The sequence below is a fragment of the Diceros bicornis genome, chromosome 19, assembly GCF_020826845.1.
Source record: "Diceros bicornis minor isolate mBicDic1 chromosome 19, mDicBic1.mat.cur, whole genome shotgun sequence".
In the NCBI taxonomy this organism is placed as follows: Eukaryota; Metazoa; Chordata; class Mammalia; order Perissodactyla; family Rhinocerotidae; genus Diceros; species Diceros bicornis.
This window is the reverse complement of record NC_080758.1, coordinates 49,332,150-49,355,083: the sequence shown is the minus strand read 5'-3', so window position 1 is coordinate 49,355,083 and position 22,934 is coordinate 49,332,150. Positions and strand designations below refer to the sequence as shown.

The window sequence follows — 22,934 nt, the reverse complement described above, 5'->3', positions numbered from 1 at the left end:
CACCAACTAAGTTAAAAAGGTTGGATTTTTAAATACTCAGCCAGGCATGACTGTTGCAAAGACCCCTGGTAAGTGCCCATCTCGCTCATCAGAGAGTTAGTCCAGTGTGTCACTGTGGGAGACTGAGGAGAAGGACCCAGCCCCCACCCCCTCGAAGCTGGGGCAAAGGCCCCGCAGCCCAAGGCCACTTCAGATCATCACCAGGGCCACGAGTGCCTCACCTCACTGCTGTCAGCCTGGGTGGTCCTCGCAGCTCAGTTCAACTACACTTACCAGTGCCCACCCTGCCAGACATGGCCAGGCACTGGGGAACATAGAAATAGTTCAATTTTAAAGACTGCCAAGAAGTTACAGTTATACAAGGCCCACAGACACCAGCACTGACTTACTCTCGATACCCAAGGTAACTCCAGTGGGATGGACAAGTTAGGATGGTTGATGTCTGTGCGTGCTTGTGTGTGCATGTGGGCATATGTGTGTGGGTTCCAGGGCTTCTGCGCCTTAGCTGGGAGCTTCCAGTGCACAGCCATGTCTCCAGTGTGTGGGACACACTTGGCTACACGTTGTCTCTCAGAGTCAGAGGTAGACCACCTCATGTACAGACCCTACAGACCTATATCTCCACCTCACCCCCCAGCCCTGAGACACACTGGTCAACGCTGATCACTGTTTACAGACCACTCTGTTGGCGGGCCGTACTGAGGGTCAGAACCAACAGTTATGCCCAATGACAGTTTCGCTAAGGCCGTTTCTTTGTTCCTTCAATAAGGGAGAAGCTGGAATCTACAGCCAAGTGGAAAAAGCATGAGGTCAGATCTCTAAGAGTCACTGGTACTGGAAGGGCCTCTGATTTTACAGGCAACACTCTGAGGACTCCGAGCGGGGTTCAGTCACTTGCCTTGTCATACAAGGGTCTTACAAGGCTTGTATCTAGGACCAGAACTCAGCTCTCCTGCCTGTTTCCCATACACCAGGCACCTGCTCACATCAGGTGAAACTCTGGCTTTGGCCCGAACACTTCAGGGAAGAGCCTTGCTCTCAGGGGGGAGCGCTGGCCCATGGTGGAGCACAGCAACCCCTCGGGCCCTGCCCTTCCCACCTGTCCCTGCCTTCATCTTCTTTAGCCTCCCAGCAGCCCCCCTTTGCCCACCTTGGAATGCTTCCTGGCTGCCCGAGTCAGGCAAGATCTGCTAGGCAGATGGGTCCAGGATGCTCTCTCTTGAAGCCTCTTGCCAGGAAGTTGTGAGCTCAGAGACGCCGACCATTCCGAAGAGCAGGGGGCTCTCTCTTCAACTACCCTTCTACCCCCTCCCCATATACCTTCCTCTCACCTTCAGGACCAGGCCAGCCACACCCAGAAGTATCTCTTGCTGTGCTAAGCCAGGTGGGGCCCCCAGCAGCACCTCACGCACATGCTTTCACCCCAGATTCCGACACACACATTGCAAGCCTTTCCTCAGCCTCCACCTCTGCCTGTAGCAGAAAGCAGGACTGAAGCTCCTCTTAAACTGACTTTTTTCTTTGGGGAAAGATAATTTATCTTTGGGTTAACATCAGGCAAAAATTTATGGCTTTTTACTGTGTTCAGCCTACATATGTTTATTATCTGCATCTGGCTGATGTTTTACTGAATGTTGACTTTTTTTTAACAGTGGGTGTTAGAGCTGCCTCTTTTATCAACATCCAGCCGATTTCCATCTGCATTCTCTGGTCCTCTCCTCCCACCCCTGGCTCCCCTCCCACTCACCACGACTGTATAAACTGCCGCTGTAACAAGGTCTCATGCTCTCACACCAAAGGGTCAGGTCGAAAATCACATCACAGGAGCTGGATGAGATTTAGCCTCTCTCTTTTTTTATTACTGACCTGGTTTTACGCCTTGTAAGAAACCCCACGTCAGGTCTCTCCAAACCTTTTCTACTCACAGGAAGGCTGCTACCGGCCAGGGCAACGAGGGTGACATTTGTGACTGCAAGTAGGCATTGCGCCTGGGGGGTGACAACGTCGGTACCCCAGGCTGCTGCACACAAGTCCCACGTAGCACAAGAGCCCAGGGACAGAAGCTAAGAGAGTGTGCTTGGAGGCCTCTTCCTTCCTCCCTCCCTTCCCTTTCCACACATGGAAGGGGGCTGTGTCCCTGCCACGGGGCAGTTCTGCACAGCGCAAGGACGCTTGGCTGCCTCCACCCTCCAGACGGGCATCTCCTATTTGCGGTAACAAGTCGCATGCAGATGGCCATTCCTCCCCTACATCCTCCTGTTTCCCAGCCCTTGAAAACCAGCCAAAGGCTCAGGAATAACTAACATCCTAGATCAGTTCTCAGTGGAGTCCTACCCCCGTGGAGGCAGCCTTCTGAAAGCCAGAGTCCTGGGGAGAGGAGAAAGCAGAGGCGCTTTGATACTCTTGGGGCTGGCACACAGACTGCCAGAAAGAGGTGGCTGTGGGGGGGAACAGGTGGCAGGTCTTAGGCAAGCATCCAGGAGAGGCAGTCTGCTGGGCTGTCATGGTTGTGTAGACCCTCTTGGAGGTGACCATGCTGGTTGGGTGCTGAAAGTGCTTTTCAGAAGGTGGTGGTCCTGGTGAGCGGCATCTGCTTGCGGCTGGGTTCTGGTTGTACCGGCTCCTGCTGGCAGGGGAGCGCGGGGCATGTGCATCCCACCCTACCTCTGCTCTTGAGAGCAGTGGCATAGTAGTCCAGGGGCTCTTCCTCAGCACCGCCAGCAGCATCCAGGAGGCAGCAGTGCAGGCAGAGAACCCGCTGGAAAGAACGGCGGAAGTTGTCCGAGAGGAAGCCATAGAGGATGGGGTTGGCGCAGCTGTTGGCGTAGCTGAGGATGAGGGACACGTGGTTGACGGTGGCATCAAGGCGGGTCACAAACAGGTTCAGTAGCTGCACCACGTAGAAAGGCATCCAGCAGAGCACAAAGATGGCCACCACCATCAGCACCAGCCGCGTGAGCTTCTTCTCCGAGCGTCTCCGCTGCTGCCAGCCGGCCCGCAGAGCCACCGCGCGCATCTTGCCCACGATAAACAAGTAGCAGAGGCCAATGGCCAGAACAGGCAGCAGGAAGCCCAGCAGGAACGTATAGACTACGAAGACCGCCGGCCAGGCCGGGTGCGGCCAGTGCAGGTTGCAGGCCACGGCCTGGCCGTCCCGAGCCGGCCTGGTGTCGGCGAAGATGGCGATGGGCAGAGTGACCAGCAAGGACGCCAGCCACACACCTAAGTTAATAAGCTTGGCCACGCTGGGCCTCCGGTAGGTGGCGGCGCGCAGAGGGTGCACCACGGCGACGTAGCGGTCCACGCTGAGCACGGTCAGACAGAAGACGCTGGTGAACATGTTGAGGCCATCCACGCTGAGCACCGCGCGGCACAGCACTGACCCGAAGGGCCAGTGGCGCAGAGCGGCCGACGAGGCCACGAAGGGTACGCTCAGCATGAAGAGCTCGTCGGCGATGGCCAGGTTGAGCAAGTAGATGTTGGTAGCGGTCTTCATCTTGGCGTAGCGGAGGATCACGAAGATGACCAGAGCGTTGCCCACCAGGCCCACCAGGCACACCAGCGCGTAGATGCACTGGATGGCGACCATGCCCGCCGCCCCCGCGCCCTCGGTCCCCGCCGCCGCCGCCTTCTCCGCCGGGGCGCTGCTGGCGTTGGCCGCGGGGGGCCAGGCCGTCTCGAGCCCTTCGTCGCCCCCGGGGGGCAGCGTCGGGGGGGCGCTCATGCCCAGGGGTGCCCGCCCGGGGCGGCGGGTGCGCGGCGGGGCGGACGCGGCGCGAGAGAAGGCGGCGGCGGGCCCGGGGCTCCGGCGCAGACGCGCGGCTCTCCCTGCTCCGCCTAAAGCGCGGGCGGCGGGCACCGCGGGCGGCGGGCACCGCGGGAGCGCCCGCCCATCCCCGCGCCGCGCGCTGCGCCTCGGCCCGCGCCCTCCTCGAGCCGCGCCCCTCCGAGGCTCTCGGGCCCTCGCCCCGTTAACCCACCTCCGCCGCCCTCGCCCGGCTGCCCGCTCGCCCCCGGTCCCCCGAATCCAGCTCCGCCCCAGGCCCTCCCGGGGTCCCCGCCGGTCCTCCCACCTCCGCCGCTGCTCACCTCAGCGCCCATCTTCTTCAGCCCTTTGCCGCCTGCTCCCCTGCTCTGCCCCCGCAGCCGCGGGGCTGGGAGTCCCTGAGTCCCCTGTTTGGGTAATGAGGCCCCCCAGGATGGTGGAGACCTAACCTTAGCGCGCAGAGCCAATTGCCCAGCGCTTGATATTCTCCCCTTTCCAGCCCCGCCCCCTGCCCCTTTGATCCTCTGGAAGAACAGCTGCAGGGTCTGTCCCATCATTAAATTCATTCTATAGAGGCGACACCTGAGGCTGCCACCCGCATCGCGGTGAGTTCCAGGTCTGTAGTGGGCCCCAGAAGCCCCCTCCCCGAACTCCGCGCAACCGCGCATCCCGGGACCTTTTCAGTTGGATTTCGTGGGGTTGAGCTGGGGTGGGCGCAGGGAATGGAGATGGACACCTGGAGGAAGAGATGCCACAAAAGAAGGCCAACCTCTGAGCCCAGTGCTCGGCGCGCGGGGCCGCGTGGACAGAGGCTGCGAACACTGGAGCGAGACGCAGGGAACCTTTGCGGGGGACCTGGCTGTCCTGGGAGGAGGGTCTCCACCTGGGACACTGAAATGTGCCTGGGGAGGGGGTGGTCAGGAAGGGTCGGGGTTCCAGACTGGGTTTTCTTCTCCCCTCAAACTCCAGAGAGTGCAAGTTCACACCCCAGGCTGGACCATCCTGCACAGCGCACAGCAGAATTCGTGAACTGGGGATTTGCCTTGGAAAATTATCCGCAGGGTGGTGCCGGCCCTTCAGAGCCCCCCTCTGTGGAGCAGTGGCCTCCTTGAGCCCCCAGAACAGTCCTGAAAACCCTTTGGGGTGTCGGGAAGCAGCACCCAGGCCGCCAGGGGTGAGGTCCTAGCTCCTTTGCTGGGTGGCTGGGACAGCTGTTGAGGGGAGGCCGGTGGCGTCAGGATGCTTGCGGTCAGCTGGAGGTGACCTTTCAGAGGATGTGTGATCATCCAGGTGTGACCAGCACTTATGCAACACAGTAGTTGACCCCAATCTCTATCCTCAGTTTCTGCCACCCAAAAAGACTCATTTGAAAGATTTGTCCTTGTAATCCTACTCCCCTTTGTGGACGTTCCTTAAAAGGGGCTGTCCTTTCCTCTGGCCCCATTCTCATCCTTGTCCCTAAGAGGTAGGCCCTCATGGGGAAGGAGATGGCGCTTTTGTCATTCCAGCTGGTGCAGAAGGTGGGTGGGAACCTCAGATTTGGGTCAGGAAGGAGGATATGGGCTTTTCTCTTTAACCCTGGACTCTGAGGGAGACCCTTAAATGGCCCCTCTGCAGATAGCCATCTCAGAGCCCAGTGGGAGGTGCCCACAGGCTGTTGTGTACTCCTGGACTCCCCCTTCTGCTGTCCCCTCTGTTGGTTTATTGCCTGGCCCTCCCTTCCCTGGAGATGCATTTCCTGTTGTCCTGTCTCCCGTGTGCGCCTTGGGAGTCTCTCCTGTCTCTACTTTGGAGTTTTCCTTCTAACGTTTCCTGATTCTGCCCCCTCCCTCCACATATGCATGCCCCTCGCAGCAAATTAAGCTAGCTTGATAAGATAAATCCGTGTTGCTGTCTCCATGGTTATTAGAGAGCAGTTCACGTTATGAGCGTGATGCATGTAATGTTGGGAACATGCAAACTCAGCATTTCTGGAGTCCCAGGGGCGGGGACTGAGCATTCATTCATTCAATCAACAAATGCTAGTGGAGAGTAGGGGTCCCCTGCCCAGCATGACTGCACATGCTGCCTCAGTGTGCGATGATGGCCTACTGTGTGCAGGGCTGCGGGGACCTTGGATTTCCACCACCACTCCAACAGGCAAAGAAATGGACAGTGCCTGCGATCACAGAGGAAGGGTGGCAGCTGTGGGTGCCACAGAGGCTTCACAGAGAAGGTGACAAAGAGCAGCAGAAGTCCACGGCAGTGAGGATGAAGGTAGCCTCCAGAGAGGGAAGGTGGCAGAGCAGATGCTCCTGGGGCCTGGGGAATGGGCTGAGATGGGGCAGCAGCTCTGGGGGCCTGGCAGGGGAGCAGGATGTGATGGGTGATGATGAGGGGTGCTAAGGTTGCAACAGCCTGGGGGGGCCTTGTGTGCCTGGCGGAGGCCCAGGGTCCTCCTCTGAAGCTGTGAAAAAGCAGGAAACATGTATAAGCCAGTGTTAGGGTCAGACTTGGGGTCTATGTGGCTCCCTGGCCACTGGCAGAAGATGCTATGAGGGTCCAGGTCTGTGAGTTCTGCACTGGGAGCCTTTGGGGCTGTTGCAACAGTGCAGGTGAGAGCTGCGTGCTTGTGCCAGGAGGGCTGCAGGGGGAGCAGAGCGGGCAGGCCCTGGCCGTTCTGGACACACACGGGGCAGGTAGGGCAGGGGCACTGTCACATCGTGGCCTTAAAACTAGGCTGCCTGGTACAAATCCAGCTCCACCTCTTACCAGGCATGAAGCCTTGGGCAAGTTCCTCAGTTTCTTCCTGCCTCAGTTTCCACATCTGGAAAGTGGGCGTGATGGTGGTAACCACCTGGCAGTGCTGTGAGGGCCATCACATGGGTGCTCATGCGGGGACTGGGGGAGCACCTGGCCGCGTGCTCTCCATGAGTGCCAGCCATCCTGGTTATTTCTTTGTTTCCCCTTCTCTGGGCCGTAAAAGGAGCACCTGGATGATGAGGCTAAAGAGGAGGTCCACCTGCCCCGCATGGCCCCACACTGCCTGATGTGCCACTGGTTGGCTGCCTTCAGAGGGCACAGGGTAAAGGGGGTGATGTCGGCCATTTACAACCCACCCTGCGTTATTATTTTTGCTCTTGTTGTTAGCTGTATGGAGGTTTCTATTGACAGTCTTTTCATATTTAACCTCTATTTATCCCCAGTTTATACCAGTGACCAAAACAGGGCAAGCTTTGCTGATGTAGCCTGACCCTTATTTCCCTTGACTCACATCTTGATGGTGGTTATGCTCACACCAGATTCTTTTGGGCTTGAAAGGAACCTCTGTTAGTAGCTATGCCGAGACGGCAGTATAACCCCTGACTCTGCCAGGCTAATCGGGACGTATGGATACTCTAATTATGGGGGACTCTCCATTTTAATTTTTTGCATTACCACGGTAAGTGGCAGAAAAAAAATTAAAATTTGTTAAGCACAGGGTTGAATTCCAAGGGGCTGTCACCCCTCTCCCCAGAGCATCATCCAGAAAGGGTTTGCAGTGGTGGAGGGGATGTGTGTGCTTCACGGACAACACCAGGAACAGCTGGAGATTAAGGTGAAATGTCCTGTGTGTCCAAGGCTGAGAGAGGGAATCATGCTGTTTTCACAAATTCTCTCCCAAGACTTCTGTGTTTAGGGAGGAATCAGAGAAGAATCTGAGATGCAGACCGCTGAAGCAACAGTGTATTCTCCAGACTGAGCACTCGGGGCACTTCACTCCCTCCTGAGATGGACTGGAGGACACGTGCCTCTAGGTAATGTTCGGCTTATCCTGAGATGGACACTCTTCTGCCATCTCGTTTCCCTGTTTTGCTCTCCAGTTCTCCCATGCCTCAAACTCTAGGCCCAGGTGGGGATGCGGTTCAGGGATTGGTGAGAGTATCTTAGCTTTTAAAAATTACTAATATACTGTGCGCTGAAAACTGCAAGATGTTATTGAAAGAAACTGAAGAAGACACAAATAAACGAAAAGGTATTCCATGCTCTAGATTGGAAGAATTAATATTGTTAAAATGTTCATACCACTCAAAGCAATCTACAGATTCAGTGCAATTTCTACCAAAATTCCAAAGGCATTCTTCACAGAAATAGAACAAACAATCCTAAAATTTGTATGGAATGACAAAAGACACTAAATAGCCAAAACAATCTTGAGAAAGAAAAACAAAGCTGGAGGCATTATGTTCCTTGATTTCAAACTTTATTACAAAGCTATAGTAATTAAAACAATGTGGTATTGGCATAAAAACAGACACATAGATCAATGGAAAAGGATAGAGAGCACAGAAATAAACCTATACATATATGTTCAATTACTTTACAACAAAGGAGCCAAGAATATATAGTGGGGAAAGTCTCTTCAATACATGGTTTTGGGAAAACTGGACAGCTACATGCAAAAGAATGAAACTGAACCACTATCTTATATTGTACACAAAAAATTAACTCAAAATGCATTAAAGACTTGAATGTAAAACCTGAAACCATTAAACTCCTAGAAGAAAACATAGACAGCAAGCTTATTGACATCATTTTTGGTAATGATTTTTTGGATTTGACACCAAAAGCAAAGGCAACAAAAGCAAAAATAAACAAGAGGGACTACATCAAACTAAAAAGCTTCTGCCCAGCAAAGGAAACCATCAACCAAACAAAAAGGCAACCTACTGAATAAGAGAAAATATTTGCAAATCACATATCTGATAAAGGGTTAATATCCAAAATATTTAAAGAAGTTATACAACTCAATAGTGAAAAAGCTAACAATCTGATTAAAAATGGGCAGAAGATCTAAATAGACATTTTTCCAAAGAAGGCATACAGATGGCCGTCAGGTACATGAAAAGATGCTCAACATCACTAATCATCAGGGAAAAGCAAATCAAAACCACAATGAAATATCACCTCACACCTGTTAGATGGCTATTATCAAAAAGACAAGAAATAACAAGTGTTGGTGAGGATGTGGAGAAAAGGGAACCCTTGTCCACTGTTGGTGGGAATGTAAATTGGTGCAGCGACTGTGAAAAACTGAATGGAGTTTCCTCAAAAAATTAAAACTAGAAGTACTATATGATCCAGCAATCTCACTTCTAAGTATACAAAGAAAACAAAAACACTAACTCAAAAAGATATTTGCATCCCCATATTTATTGCAGCATTATTTACAATAGCCAAAATATGGAAACAACCTAAGTGTCCATCAATGGATGAATGGATAAAGAAATTGTGGCCTATGTATACACAATGGAATGTTATTCAGCCATAAAAAAGAATGAAATCTTGCTATTTGCAACAACATGGTGGGATCTTGAGGGCATTACACTAAGTGAAATAAGGCAGACAGAGAGGGACAAATACCATATGATTTCTCTTATATGTGAAATCTGAAAAAAACCAAACTCATAGATACAGAGAACACATTGGTGGTTTACAGAGGCTTGGGGGGTGGGGGAGTTGGGAGAAATGGGTAAAGGGGGTATTAAATATTAAAACTAACTAATAAATAAATTCAAAGCCAAAAAAAATTACTAGAATGAGGAAAACAAAGTTGAGTTGATACCGAGTCACTGCCTCAACACAGATCATCCTAATGACAAAACCTAATGCACTTGAAGAACGGGAGGTAGGGAAATTCAGGGCTGATATGGACCTTCTTCCCCAAAGTCAAAAACCAGTCATGAGGCTGAGTCATTAGGAGTTTTGATTCAGCTGACAATGTGGGGTGGGGGAGGTAATTTTTGAACGCTGAGCATTTTTGAAGGCAGCATAGCATAATGTGACTGCCTTGCTCTGGGTCCCAACTCCACTACTTACCAGCTATGTGACCACGGGCAAGTTACTCAAGCTCTCTGTGCCTCCACTTCCTCCCCTGTGAAGTGGCTTTCGTCCTAGCCCTCTTATAGATGGACTGCTGTGTGGGCTAACTAAATTGACATATGTGAAGCAGTTAGAACAGTGTTTGGCACCAATAAGCACTATACATGTTTATTATTATTAACACCAGGATCTCTGGTGCTCGGTAGCTCAAAGCTTCTCAAAGCTTGGTAGCTCCTGGGTGCATCTGTTTTTGCCCCAAGCACGCTGACATTAAGCAGCAGACCCCCTTTGTCAGAGTCAGTGAGCTGGCAGGAGCAGGCCTCACTCCTGGAGCGTGTGTTGCTGGGATGTGAGAGGCCAGGCACAGACTGTGCTGAGGCCAACCAGAGAAGAGGAGGGCGCCCCTCACTGGAGCCCAGCACAGGGTCTGACAAGTCTTAGCTTCCAGGAACTCCCTTCCCTGAGAGCCAACACCCTTTGCAGCATGGGGTCTCCGCCACAGGCTGTGTGTTGGCACCACTGGGGAAATTCACAAACGCTGATGCCTGGGCCAAGACCCCAGACACTCTGAGTTACTGGGTCTGGAGGCGGGCCCAGGCATCTGAACGTTTTGATGGCCCTCCAGGTAGTTCTAAAGTGCACTGATGCAATACTTGATTAAATGGAATTATAGACAGGGAGGCAGCCTGGGGGCCACAGTGTGTGGAAATCACTGTGCCTCTAGGGGAGCTGGAGGGAGAGGCCAGGAGAAACACCAGGTAAACCAAAAACGAGACCACTCTGCTGAGCGGGGCAGAAAGCTCAAGAAGGGCAAGGGGCAGCCTGCTGGCCCCCTGGGTGGAAGAGGCTGGGGCAGCTGTGTCCCCATAGCTGTCCTCTCCCAAGACACTAAATATGTCCCTGAATGGGGCACCAGCCACCCACCGGAAGGGCGGGAGAGAGAACCAAGTGAAATATTCACACTTCGTCAAAGTGGTGGAAAGCAAAGTCCATTTAGAAGAAGTTTTTCGGCTCATCTGTCCCTTTGGTGCAGGATGTCTATACAGGGCCCCTTTTTGGTCTGTTGATTCAATGTCTGGTATCAGGCCCCAACGGCTCCCCTGCCTATTGTTATAAGCGGTGCAGAGCTGGAGCTGGGCTGGGTCTGAGGGACCTTCTCCTCCAGGTGGTTCAAGTGCTGCCCACGGGCACAGCTGGTCCCAGCTGCCGGAAGGCCCTTGGAGTTCCCCAGACTGAGTGAGGGACTAGACGGGAGCAGGGGCCTCACAGCCCCTCCTCAAGCCGGAAGGAATGGCTCCTTCGGTGGAAATATGAACGTCTCGCCTATTTCCACTGTTGAGAGGTGCTCCTCAGGCCGGGAGTCACCTGGTCTGGAAGCATCTGGACCGCAGGTCTCCTGGAGACAGCGTCTTCTGCAAATAGCAGTGCACCGACGAGAGGCTTGGCCCTCCGCAGTGCGAGGATAGCAGTCCTGAGAGCCGCTTCTCCAGCTGCTGGTTAGAAAATCATCTGAAGTGCTCTCAGCAGCTCGGCTTTCATCACTTCTGCCATCAAGCACATCAAAGTCATCCTTTACCCAGGGCCAAGTGCATGGCATTGTCAGAAGTGACTTAAATACTCGCCTCTTCCTCAGATTCCCATCTGACTTCTGGTGATATCCAGACAGCGTGATGATAATGCAGCCCGCTCTGCTCCAAAGACCCTGCTGTCATATTAAATATACGGGCAAGAGTTTCTTTTAAATGAGTCTCTTGAAATAAGTTTCTTTAAAAAAAATTGGATCTAAAATCATCTGAGATCAACAAAAAGTCAGCATGAGAAAGCTCCAAGTCAGGGATAGGGACGATGTTTGCACAGTAGCAGATGACGTAGACACTGCTGTCAGCCCTTTGGAGCGAGGAAATGTGAATGCCATTCTGCTGTTTGGGAACTGTTTTCAGACTGTCTCAGCATCCGGGCCTCATCACTCTGCATGTAGAAGAGACTGAGCGGAAGACGAGTTTAATTCTGACACCCCTGCTTACGAGGGTTGTGAATTGGGTGGCTCCCTTTGAGCAATGGTTCTCCAAGTGTGGCCCCGGAACCAGCAGCATCCGCATCACCTGTTAGAAATGTGCATCCTCGACCTGCTGAAATCGAAACATGGAGGCTAAGACCAGCCCTCCAGGGGACTCTGATGACACTGGAGTCTGAGAGCCACTGGTGTAGCCTTTCTGAGCCTCGTGTTCTCGTCTGGCCCACTTCCCAGAGCTATGAACGAGTATCAGGAAAGATGATTTGACACGAATGCTCTGACATCTCTGGACCGGTGCTGGCCACGTGGGCTACTGAGCACTTGAAACGTAGAGATGTGCTACGGATTTCAAAGACTTAGGATGAACAACAGAATGTAAACTATCTCATTAATGTTTTCATATTGGTTACGTGTTGAGTGATAATATTTTGGATATAGAGGTAAAATAAAGTATATTATAAAATGAATTTTACCTGTTTCTTTTTACTTTTTTAACGGTGGCTATTGGAAAGTTTAGATTACATTTGTCCCACATCACATTTCTAGAGCGTTAGAAGCCGGCAGGGTACCAGTGCTCCGACAGCAACACTGGTGACACGCGGCTGCTGCAGCGTTGGTGCCAGAGCCGCTAGACCCATGTGGCTCTGTGAATTTGATTAAACTTAAAAACAACTAAATTTAATTCCTCGGTCACATTAACTATATTTCTGGTGCTCAATAGTTACATGTGGCTGTGGCCACATGGACGGTTGTGGCCGTCCATACTGGACGGTGAACATCTAGAACATTCCACCATAATGGCAAGTGCAGCCCTAGAGGTTAAGAGTAGGGGCTTTAGGCCCCAGAGTTCCAGTTTGGCTTTGACCAATTGTCAGCCATTGTTGCATGCCTCCTAAACTCCACTGCCTCCTCTTCCTTGTGGGCAGATCTCTGATTTTGTCTAGGATTTCATTTCAGATGCCTTCAAGTGCTCAAGTTGGGTCTCTCCCCAGAATCTGTGATTGATTTAGAGATGGGCATATGGCCCAACTCTGGCCAAAGAGTCATGAGGGTAGATCATGGAAGTTGCAAGGACAACTTCTGGGAAAGTTTTGGCTGTTGTTCTGTGGGGATATACTGCTTGGAGGGGGTGTAGCCACTTTGTGACTATGAGGTGAAAAGCTTGTCCAAAGTGACAGCCAATATGTTGAAGATGGCAGGGCAGGACACAGGAGACAACTAGGGTGCTTGGTAATAGTGAGAGCTGATGAGGCAGCCAACTCTGGCACTGCTCCCACTGAACTTCTTTTTATGTGAGGTGATCCACATTCTTGTTGTTATAGTGCTTTCAGATGTTTTCTGTTACTTATAGCCAAAAACACTCTAGCCCGTTATCCTTGGACAAGTCACCGACCTTTTTAAGCCTTGCTTTTCTCATCGCTAAGACATGAGCACAAGGGTTCTTACTTCAATGAATGAGATAATGGGATAATAACGGTAGCAAACATTTATGTCACACTTTGTATGCACCAGACTCTGTTCAAAACGGTCGACCCATGTAATGTACATAAAATGCTTAGCATAGGATCCTGAACCTTCTGTGTTCTCAGCACCTTTGCTGAGATTGCATTATGATGCTCATTGTTGTTGCAGGAGCCAGGCTATTAATTGAGACATTCTGTTCCTAGACACTTTGCTTACAGTGGGAAGAAGCAGCCTTTCCAGTCCTCCTCCCGCACCGCAGGAGGAAGATCATGGGAGCATTTGAACAATAGTTCTGCCCCTAAGGCAGTTTTGGAATCCAGTCCTTTTACAATTGAATGACATAGGAGTCAATGCATAGAAAATTGCCTTCCGGGGTCCAGGTTAGAATGCATGTATTTAAAAACAGACTCATAATACAAGTTCCTGCAAATCTATTTGGAAGCTGGAAGAGCTCATTGCAAGAGTGATTCGAGAGGGATTCTGAACTTCTCGATTTTAGGAATGGGGTTTTTGCTTTGTTGGACACCACACTCTGCCTGTCATTGTCTTGTGCACAGAGTGGGCAGCTCTTTCAGTAGTCTGTTTCTAATGCTCTGTCAAGAACTACGAAGGTTGAAGATTTACCCACTTGAAAGCTCACCAGTTAGCCTACCAGTCTCAGGGAAACTGGCAAAAGACAAGCGTCTCCTGGGTCAGAGACAAGGACTTCATCACTCAGGGCACAGCAGGGCCAGGGGCTTCCTGTTGGCATCACTTCCCTTTTCTCCCCACCCCCGGCTCATGAAGATGGTAGGGAAGTGGGCCCAGGTGGGTGCTGCACACTCCGATGGGTCTGCACACTCCGATGGGTTTACATCAGAGATGAAGAACCCTGAGTTTAAGAAATCCTGATCGTATAAAGGGTGACAGCAAACCTGCCCAACCTCTGCCCCAGAGGGAGATGTTGTCTTTATCACCCTGATCAGGCAACAGATCTGCCCTCTGCCCCAAGGAGACATTAGCTCTGTCTCCTAAGGCTATTGCTGCACAAACAGCCCTGAGAAGATAGTTTGGCGCAAAGGCGTCAGTGCCTGGGCTCACAAGCTGTGTGGGAACGGGAACGGGAGAGGCCTCAGAGAACTGCCTCCCGACACTCTGGCCGTCTCAAGCAGCAGAGTGGCAACCCCACAGTCTCTCACGTCTACTGCTCCCTTCGTATCCACCCTACTTGTATCTCAACAGGGCCACCTGCTATTTGCATTTGGCTCCAAGCTGCCCCTAACACCTAAGTTTTCCCTTTTGGTGGCCTCTCGCTTTCTAAATAAATTCTGCTCAGTGGCCCACGTTCAGATTACATTCAGGGAAGTGAATGTGATTGGTCCAGTGTGGGTCCAGTACCCAGTCCTGGACTGGTTAGCTGTGGCTGGGGCAGGTCAGATGACACAAACATTTTGCCGGCACTCTGGATGGGCAAGAGGGGCAGAAGCATTGTTCAAATGCTCCCGTGATCTTCCTCCTGGGGTGCGGGAGGAGGACTGGAAAGGCTGCTTCTTCCCACTGTAAGCAAAGTGTCTAGGAACAGAATGTCTCAATTAATAGCCTGGCTCCTGCAACAACAATGAGCATCATAATAGGTGCTGAGAACACAGAAGGTTCAGGATCCTATGCTAAGCATCTTATGTACGTTACATGGGTCGACCGTTTTGAACAGAGTCTGGTGCATACAAAGTGTGACATAAATGTTTGCTACCGTTATTATCCCATTATCTCATTCATTGAAGTAAGAACCCTTGTGCTCATGTCTTAGCGATGAGAAAAGCAAGGCTTAAAAAGGTCGGTGACTTGTCCCAGGATAACGGGCTAGAGTGTTTTTGGCTGCAAGTAACAGAGAACATCTGAAAGGACTAAAACAACAACAGGGAGACAGCTTTCGTGAAGGCTCATCCAACAGACATTTATTGCATAACCCGTGTCATCATCCTTAGCAGCAGTAGTCTCTTTAGAAATCTTATAAACCACTTCTATTAAAAAGAGTCATCAAATATGACTCAACTAACTTCAGCAGAAAACAGTCACCATAATAAAGTCATTTAATTATATGGTCTGCATTTTCTGAATATTCAAAAAATTGGATTATGCCATCCTGCTGAGGGTGTTCAGAGCAATACTTGACAGCTCCTTTCATTGCTAATGGCTTGCTGGGTTTATGCTCTTAAGAAGGTGCCAGAATCATTTGTATTGTCACTGAAATGTGCTGTTTATGTAAATCCTACTCAGAAAAACAGAAAAGCAATTGAAAAAGCAACCTAGCAGCTAGAGAAAAGGCAGCCCAGTGAACAGGAATAACGGGAGAAAGCAGTGGAGCCTGTCTCAACAGCACCCATGGAGAAGAAGCTGTCCTGCAGGGCTACTCCCCACCCTGTTCTGCTGAATGTACGAGGAGTCAGAAAGGGCAAGTCGGGTCCTCTTCAGGCCTTTCTTCTCGTCTTCATCAGTGGCATCCTTCCAGTTTTCTAATTGCCCAGTCTCTCAGGAAACAATCGGCTCTGATCTTGTGAATATATTTAGTGTTGAATGAATTTTCACCCTGCATGATACTTCACGGATTTATCTGCATTTTAATTATTCTATCATAGTGAAATGAAAGAGCCACCAAAAGAGAGAAGTCTGATTAGTTTAGTCAAGACAAAGCAGAGGATAAGAAAGGGCCAATTGTGCACACTTGGTCAGCACTAGCCTCTAGTTTAGAAAATGTCGAAAACCGGGACTTAACGGGGAAGTTTGGGGTGAGGGGAGTGGGCCCCTTGGAAGTACTTGGACCCATCTGGCTCCCTGCCCTGTGTCCCATAACTGGAGAGGCCTCACCCCTGCCCGCCAGTCAACTACCTCTGGGCTTCAGTACTAGTTATCCTCCAACAGTCCCGCGTCTGACACTAAGCACGAGCCTGCCTTCCTCCAAACACCCAGGAACTGACCCCCTGCCTCATCCCGCGCTCCAGACCCACCTCACACCCCTGCCTGTGGCTTCTCTCTCTTTTCTGCCAGCCTGCCCTGGGCCCTACAACTTGGCTGCTCAGCGGCCTTCTGCCCCGTATCCCCATTGTCTTTCCAGGGTCCTTGGGTATTTGTTTATTTGTTCTTTCACTCATTCATTCATCTAGGATTTTGCAAGCTCCAGACATTGCACTAAGCATTTTGAAAGATGCAGGGATGAAAACAAAAGGCTGGTTTATTCTCTTGAAAACTTACAATCCACTGTGGGAGGGAGACAGGCTGGTAAAGAAACAACTCTTTCCAGTGCATGAGAGGCAGACTGGAGACTGGATTAGGATCCAGGGAGCATGGAGGAGGGACTTCCTTCAGCTCGGGGCCCTGGGGCCAACTTCACAAGGGGAGAGAACTTGAAGACTTACTCAGACCGCTGTACATCAGAGAAGGAGTGGCGGAGATGGAGTCAGGAGTGGGGGCAATTCAAGGACCTCCAGGCTAGAGCAGAGGGCTCCTCTCTCCATCTGCTCCAGTCCCCGATGGTGAACTGGTAGGTCTGACCTCATAGGAGAACGTTTCTCCTCCTCACTTTGGCAAATAGAGTTAGATTCTGGATGGTGCCTGAACGGGAGGATCTTTGAAGGTTGACACTGTCTGAGAAGTTCAATGTGGCTAGAAAAGCGTGCCTGAGGCCACATTCAAAGCAAAAGGAGACGTATTTAAGGTTCACATGTGTGCTATCTTCTCTTCTTTGCAGGTTCTCTAGAAGCTGGGTGGGAGTCATCCTCAAAGGCAACATCTGAAACAGCCCCGGAAGATATGTTTTCATAGCATTAGGAGCAATTACACCAGCAAGTTCCAACTCTTCTGCTTTACCAACACAATTCACGCTGAAAATCAATATTTGCTCAGTGATGACTTGATCCTCATCTTGCAGGGCCCCAGGACTGGAGCTATCACTTTCCTCTAGAGCAGCCCTTCTCACAGTCACCGGGGGCGAGTGGTCAAATGCAGGTTCTGGGGCCCACGCTGACTTGAGAACTCTGGGGTGGGACGAGAGGGATTTGTGGTCTGGGATCTGCATTTTTAACACTCCTCAGATGATTCTAATGAACAACAAAATTTAAGAGCCGTGCTCTGGAAAGTGGGTAAAAGAATCTTGTAAGGGAGACGAGGAATTGCTGTAGCTAATCCATGTGGAGGCTGTGGGTAGCATGTATGCAATGTGCCTCTTGAGATTCTCTGGTGAAAGTGTAGATTCCAGGCCCCTAGCTCCATGAACCACAGTCTCTGGAGCTGGAGCTCAGGAGTCTACAGATTTTATAAACACTTCCGTTACTTATAAACGTGGAAGGGATGATTGTGGAGCAGAGCAGCTGAAATGGATTTTCAATTTTCTTAACATCATATATGTATATTTTCAGTCTGAGCTCCATGATTTCAATGAGGTTATTTTTATAGCCAATAGCAAAAAGAAGGGGCGTGAGGAGCCGGAGGTCAATACACTTTGAGATGGTGGCAAAGGAATTCTCAGGGGAGCTCGAGGGACAGGATAACTCCCAGAGAAATGAGTCCCCTGTTTGGGCATGACACTGCTAGTTGTCATCATTCTGAAGAATTCTAGACCAGTGGTTCTCAAAGTGGGATCCCCAGAACAGCAGCATCAGCATCACCCCGAGCCTTTACTAGAAAGGCAAATTCTGGGCCCCACCCCACTCACTCTGAATCCTAAACTCAGAGACCCAGGAATCCGTGTTTTCATGAGCCCTCCAGAGGATCCTGACTGTGTTCAAGTTTGAGAACCAGTGCTCTCGACTTTGGTGGATGGTTGGCAACTGTCTGGGAGCATCCCCACTGTCACTGTGGCCTCAGAGACACTGGAACAAATCGCTCAGTCTCGATGCCCATTTTCTTGATGGCCATCTTTCACCACCTTTGGAGGATTCAAGCAAAGTTCTTTGTCTTTTATGGAATAAAGATGTTGTCTAAAGTCATAGTAACATTGTTGGTTGATTTTAGACAGGATGACTGAGAATTTAGCTTTTAAACATTGATGAATGAAAGGGGAAAATAGTACCTTTACAGAAAAGAGACCTGGAGAACGCCACCTTAAACCAAGGGATGGAAGCTCTCATCAGCAACATTGGGACCAACTGACAGCACATCATACCCGATGCGATGCCCTGACAAGAGCACCGAACGCGTCTATGGCATTACTGCCCGAAATGCATACCCTGAGTCAACTCCTTAGGAAACAGCAGGCAAACCCAAACTGAAGGACGTTCTACAAAATAACGGACTTAGACTTTCTGAAACACCAAGACCAAGAACACTACGAAGGGCTGAGGGGCCATTCCAGATCAAGGCGATTCAACAGAACTGACAACTGGATGCGTGTGTGGCTCTGGACTGGGTGCTGGGTGAGGGGGAAAGAGCTTTCAAGGGCATCACTAGGACAACCAACAAAGTTTCAGTGTGGCCTGTGGGATTGATAATAGTATTGTTCAATGTTAAATTTTCTGCTTTTGATTATTTTACTCTGATTATGTAAGAGAATGTCCCCCAGAAGGGACATTTAGGGAGGAAGTATGCAGGATATCTATAACATTCTCAGATGGTTTAGACAGAGAGAAAGCAAGGGTGTCTCAGAGAATAAAAATGGGGCAAAATGTAAACAACTGATGAATCTGCCTAAAGGGTATATAGGAATTCTTTGAACTATTCTTACAAACTTTCTGTGGAAACATTTGTTAAGAAGTATGTATAAATGCATAGAGAGAATATTTAAGTTACTATCATGGTTGTTTTGGAGTAGTAGGATTATGGGTGATATTTCTTTTGCTTTTTTAAAACCTGTTTCCCTCAAATATTCTGTAACAACCATGAACTATACTCAAAATCAGAATGAACAAATGAAATGATAAAATCAATTCTTTTCATACATACTCCAACTGTCATTTTCTTTTTCTTCTGCTGGCTAAAGTTATCCATGTCTACTTTTCTAAAGGATTTGAGTTAGCTTAGAGCCAGAAAAATATGGAAAAACCAACCAAATAGAACCCAAACCATATGCACAAGTGGATTAGGAGGAGAATTGAACGCATTCACCTGCTGATGAAAACATTGGTTCCTTTTGTCTCCCTTCTTCTTGAAAGCCCGAATTTCCCCATCCTCCAGTCTCCTGGTTGTGTCTATTCCACATGCATCATCAGCATGTGTCCAGTAGAGTTTTACTATCAGAAGGATGCTGTTTATTCTGTTCCTCTGTTGCTCCTCTGTCCTGTCCTGGTGAGGTTGCCAGCTCTTTGGGGAGGCTCTAAATTACCTTCCTTTTGCGTTTCCTGCCTTGCTAAGCATCTCAGCGGTGTTATGGAGATAATTATCTTTTCTGGTAACTTGAGCATTGTTACCATGTGAAGATCTAGACAATACTTAGCAGATGCCACATACCCAAGATAACGCTGTTATTTTAAGGGTCTTCCTCCTCTTCAAATACAGTTTGAAGATAACACATACAGATCACGGATGGCCTTGCTACAATGATCTTGCTTTTGAAGACATAAACAGTACAATATGTGAGTCTCTGGATTAGCCTGAAGTCTGTGGGGTGAAATCAGAGCCGGCAATCTCTGCCAGGGCTGGTAAATGTGCTTGGGTTTTCCTTCCAAACAATGGCTGGTGAGCCTGAAGGAAATGCCTCCAGCGAAGCCCGCTGGGAGCCAGCACGCCCTGTCCTCCTCTTAAAGGGCACGGGGAGGCTGCCCCAGGCCACATCTGACTTCTTGGATGCATATGTCTTTGTTTTTTTGAGATAGGTTTATTCCTACTTTGCCAGTTTTTGGAAATAACACAATTACTTAGAAGTCCCTATTTGTGGTAACTTCCCAGAACTCTGTGGCCACGCTCAGGAGAGGGATCTAAATAGTGATGGGTGCAATACACAGTCTATTCAGCAGGCTGATTGTAAAATGAGATCTTTTTATCACAAAAGAGCTGGGTTTAGATATGCTTGGCATATGGCACATCTATTCAATAGATGCCTGTTGAATAAATAAATGGCCGCTGAGCGGATCTGTCTGGGGAAGAGGCACTGAGAAGGTGTGTGGGGAAGGACGTGTGGGTGCCAGGCCTGGAATGGTGGGGGCAGTGGCCCATGGGGGACACCAGGAGCTTCCCTCAGACCAATCCTGGCATGAAATATTCGACAGGTGTTCAGCTCTCCAGACGGCAGAGTGTGGGCTGGGGCGACACAGGTGAGACTGTAGGTCTGCTGGAGCGGGTCTCCACACATCTGGTTATCTGATTGCCAAGGTGGGGGGGAGCTTTAAAGTCTAGTGTTTTGTTTTTTTTTTTTTTACGGCAAACCTTTAAATACAACGATCTTTTTTTTTTTTTAAAGATGTACTTGATTGAAACAAGCCTCTTTCAAAAAGCGGCTGTGAAGTGCCAGGTGCCTTTTTATCTGTCACAGACATTTCTAGTTGTCACAGTGGTCAGGTCTTGGGTACTGTGGCCTTTTGGTTTTGTGTTTTTTCTTTTGAATCTGACAACGAAGATATCCAGACAATTTTGTCAAAATAAACAATCTATGCTTATGAATTGCTAGATTAAACAAAGATGCAGGTGATTTTTCAAGAGCTCTTAAACATAACCAAATATTTTCACCCCTAAGTCTGTATTACATTTGACAAAGCCCTGCTTAGAGGGAAGGCTTGCAGCCAGCGCCGTACACTAACTGTGGCTTGCTGGCCCTTGGGCAGCGCCCCGCCCAGCACGGCCCTTTGGTAGACTGCTTCTCTAGCCAGCCTCTGCTCTGGTCACACGAGGAGGTGGGCATGGAGAAAGCAGCCGCTTGGCCGAAGATGAGTCCTGGGTGGGCTTGTTTGAACGTTCGCACTGACGGCCACGGAGCAGCACTCACGGCAAGGCGCCCCGATCTGGAGCTGCGGTTCGGGTTGGATGTGAATAGAACAAGTGAGGGGAAGCCAGCTTACAGCATTGTTCCCACCAGCAGGAATGGCCTTCCCCATCTGACAAGGCCTGCTCATCCTTCAAGACCCAAATCGAGAAACAGGTACTTCTGCTTCTGGGCCTCTGTTCCAAACCCCGTCTCCTCCCTGCAGACAATCTCCTCTAGGTGTAAACGGCCCTGCACCTGGCATACACCCGGATGGAGCCCTGTGACGGCAATTAGACAGCTATGTCAGCGCTTCTCTAACGTGCATATGAAACCCCACGGGTCTGATTAAAATGCAATTTCTGGTTCAGCAGCTCTGGGGTGGGCCTGAGACTCTGCATTTCTCACCACGTCTAGGGGAGGTGATGCTGCTGGTCCATGGGCTGCATTTGAATTAGTGTTATGTCCCTAACACTAGGTTCCTAAAAGGAACAGTCTCTGTCCAATTCACCTTTATCTCCCCCCTGCCTGGATCAGAACCACTCACAGCTCACTGGCTCCTGTGTTAGTTGATTTAAATCAACTAGTGCACGCCTAACAGATGTAAAGGTTGCTATCGTTTGTGTGAAAGGTGAAAGCAGATTGAATAAGCCCTGCGTTCCTTTGAGGCCCTCTCTCCTAGGATGGTATTGGCCCGCAGGTGGAGGGAAGGTATCCACGTTTTCAGATCTGGTATGTGCTGAGCTCCATACACTCGTATGCTTCGAGCTCACTGTGCTTCGTATACACTGGTGCTTCATATACACCGTGTCCTTTCTCCTCAGTGCCACTCGATAATGACACAATATTGGCCCTGCTTCTCAGATGATGAAACTTGGAGGAGTTAAGCAGCAGGGGAACAAGTTGGTTTGTAAGTGGTGGACTTCCAAAGGAGTCTGGCAGCACAGGGGGTGGTTTCCACTTTGGTGCTGTAAGAAAAAGCCTCGCTCTCGCCCAGGGATGTCAAGGTTTTATCGGTAGCTCTCCAGTTAAGGATATTTTGCATTCTTCCTCCAAGTACTCTGAAGAATGTTCTTTGAAAATCTTGAGAAACTCATAGGTTGCCTTTCTCCCCACCTCAGCTTATTTCAGCCCCCATATTGACTCCTTGTTTTCTTCCAGTTGGAACCGAAGGGGAAGAACCACAGCTACTGTTCTAGACCTGTTTCCCAGGGGATCTTCTGATGGTCCCTCCTCAGTCCCCATGCCTGAGCACCTGTCTTCAGTTTGTGGCCCTCTGCAATTTAGAATGCAGCTTATACTGACGGCTGTCTTGCAACCACTGCTGAGCAAAGTCGACTATCCAACTAGAGATGGTGTCACAGCCTGAAGAGTAAGAACTGGGGCTTCAGAGCTCAGCTGGTCAAGGTTTGATTCCTGGCTGTGGCATTCACCAGCTCTGTGACTTTGAACTTGAAACCATGATTTACCCTCTTTGAGCCCATGTTGCCTGTCCAGTAAAATGGAGATGATTATTAAGGCATCATCCTCCTCAAGGGGTGGCTATGAGGCTGAAACAAGGGATATATTTAAAGTGGTCAGCATGGCCCTACAGAAGGTTCTGGAAGGGAATCACTTAGAAGATGGAAATAGCACAGTGTGAGCTGCCCATTTTTGTGCAGGCTGCTAGTCGAGGGCAGGCCCCAGTCTGTGCCATTCTGGAGGCTAAAACTCCAGTAGGTGATTTGCTCTTTATTGGCTTGAAGAGCCAGAGGTCAAAGTTCAAGATGACTGCAGCTGCTGGAAAGTGAGAATCCTGAGACGGAGAACCCGGAGGGGGTCCCACATTCTGTGCGTAGCTCTGCCTGCCTCTCTGCTGACCCTTGGACCCAAAGCTCTAAGCACTCCAGCTAAGGATCAAGGAGCTGACCTGAGATTTGCTCTCCTGACAGAGAAAGAGGGTTTTCAGTTAAAGCCCAACTGACTTATTTTCCTGCTAAAACAAA

The 22,934-nt window shown here is 50.0% G+C and overlaps 1 protein-coding gene and 1 pseudogene across 1 annotated transcript; one reads left to right on the top strand and one right to left on the bottom strand.

Annotated features, from left to right (window-relative positions):
• Positions 1-2,560: 2,560 nt before the first annotated feature.
• Positions 2,561-3,724, bottom strand: SSTR4 (somatostatin receptor 4). Its single transcript, XM_058562165.1, has one exon. It carries the CDS (start codon positions 3,722-3,724, stop codon positions 2,561-2,563), a length of 1,164 nt encoding a protein of 387 aa, XP_058418148.1.
• The window catches only part of LOC131418215 (kinesin-like protein KIF15), a 66,154-nt pseudogene continuing 46,942 nt past the window's right edge, over positions 3,723-22,934 (top strand).

Bases quoted from the DNA above. Each gene is read 5' to 3' on its own strand.
- SSTR4 (XM_058562165.1), bottom strand. From the start codon at position 3,724: ATGAGCGCCCCCCCGACGCTGCCCCCCGGGGGCGACGAAGGGCTCGAG.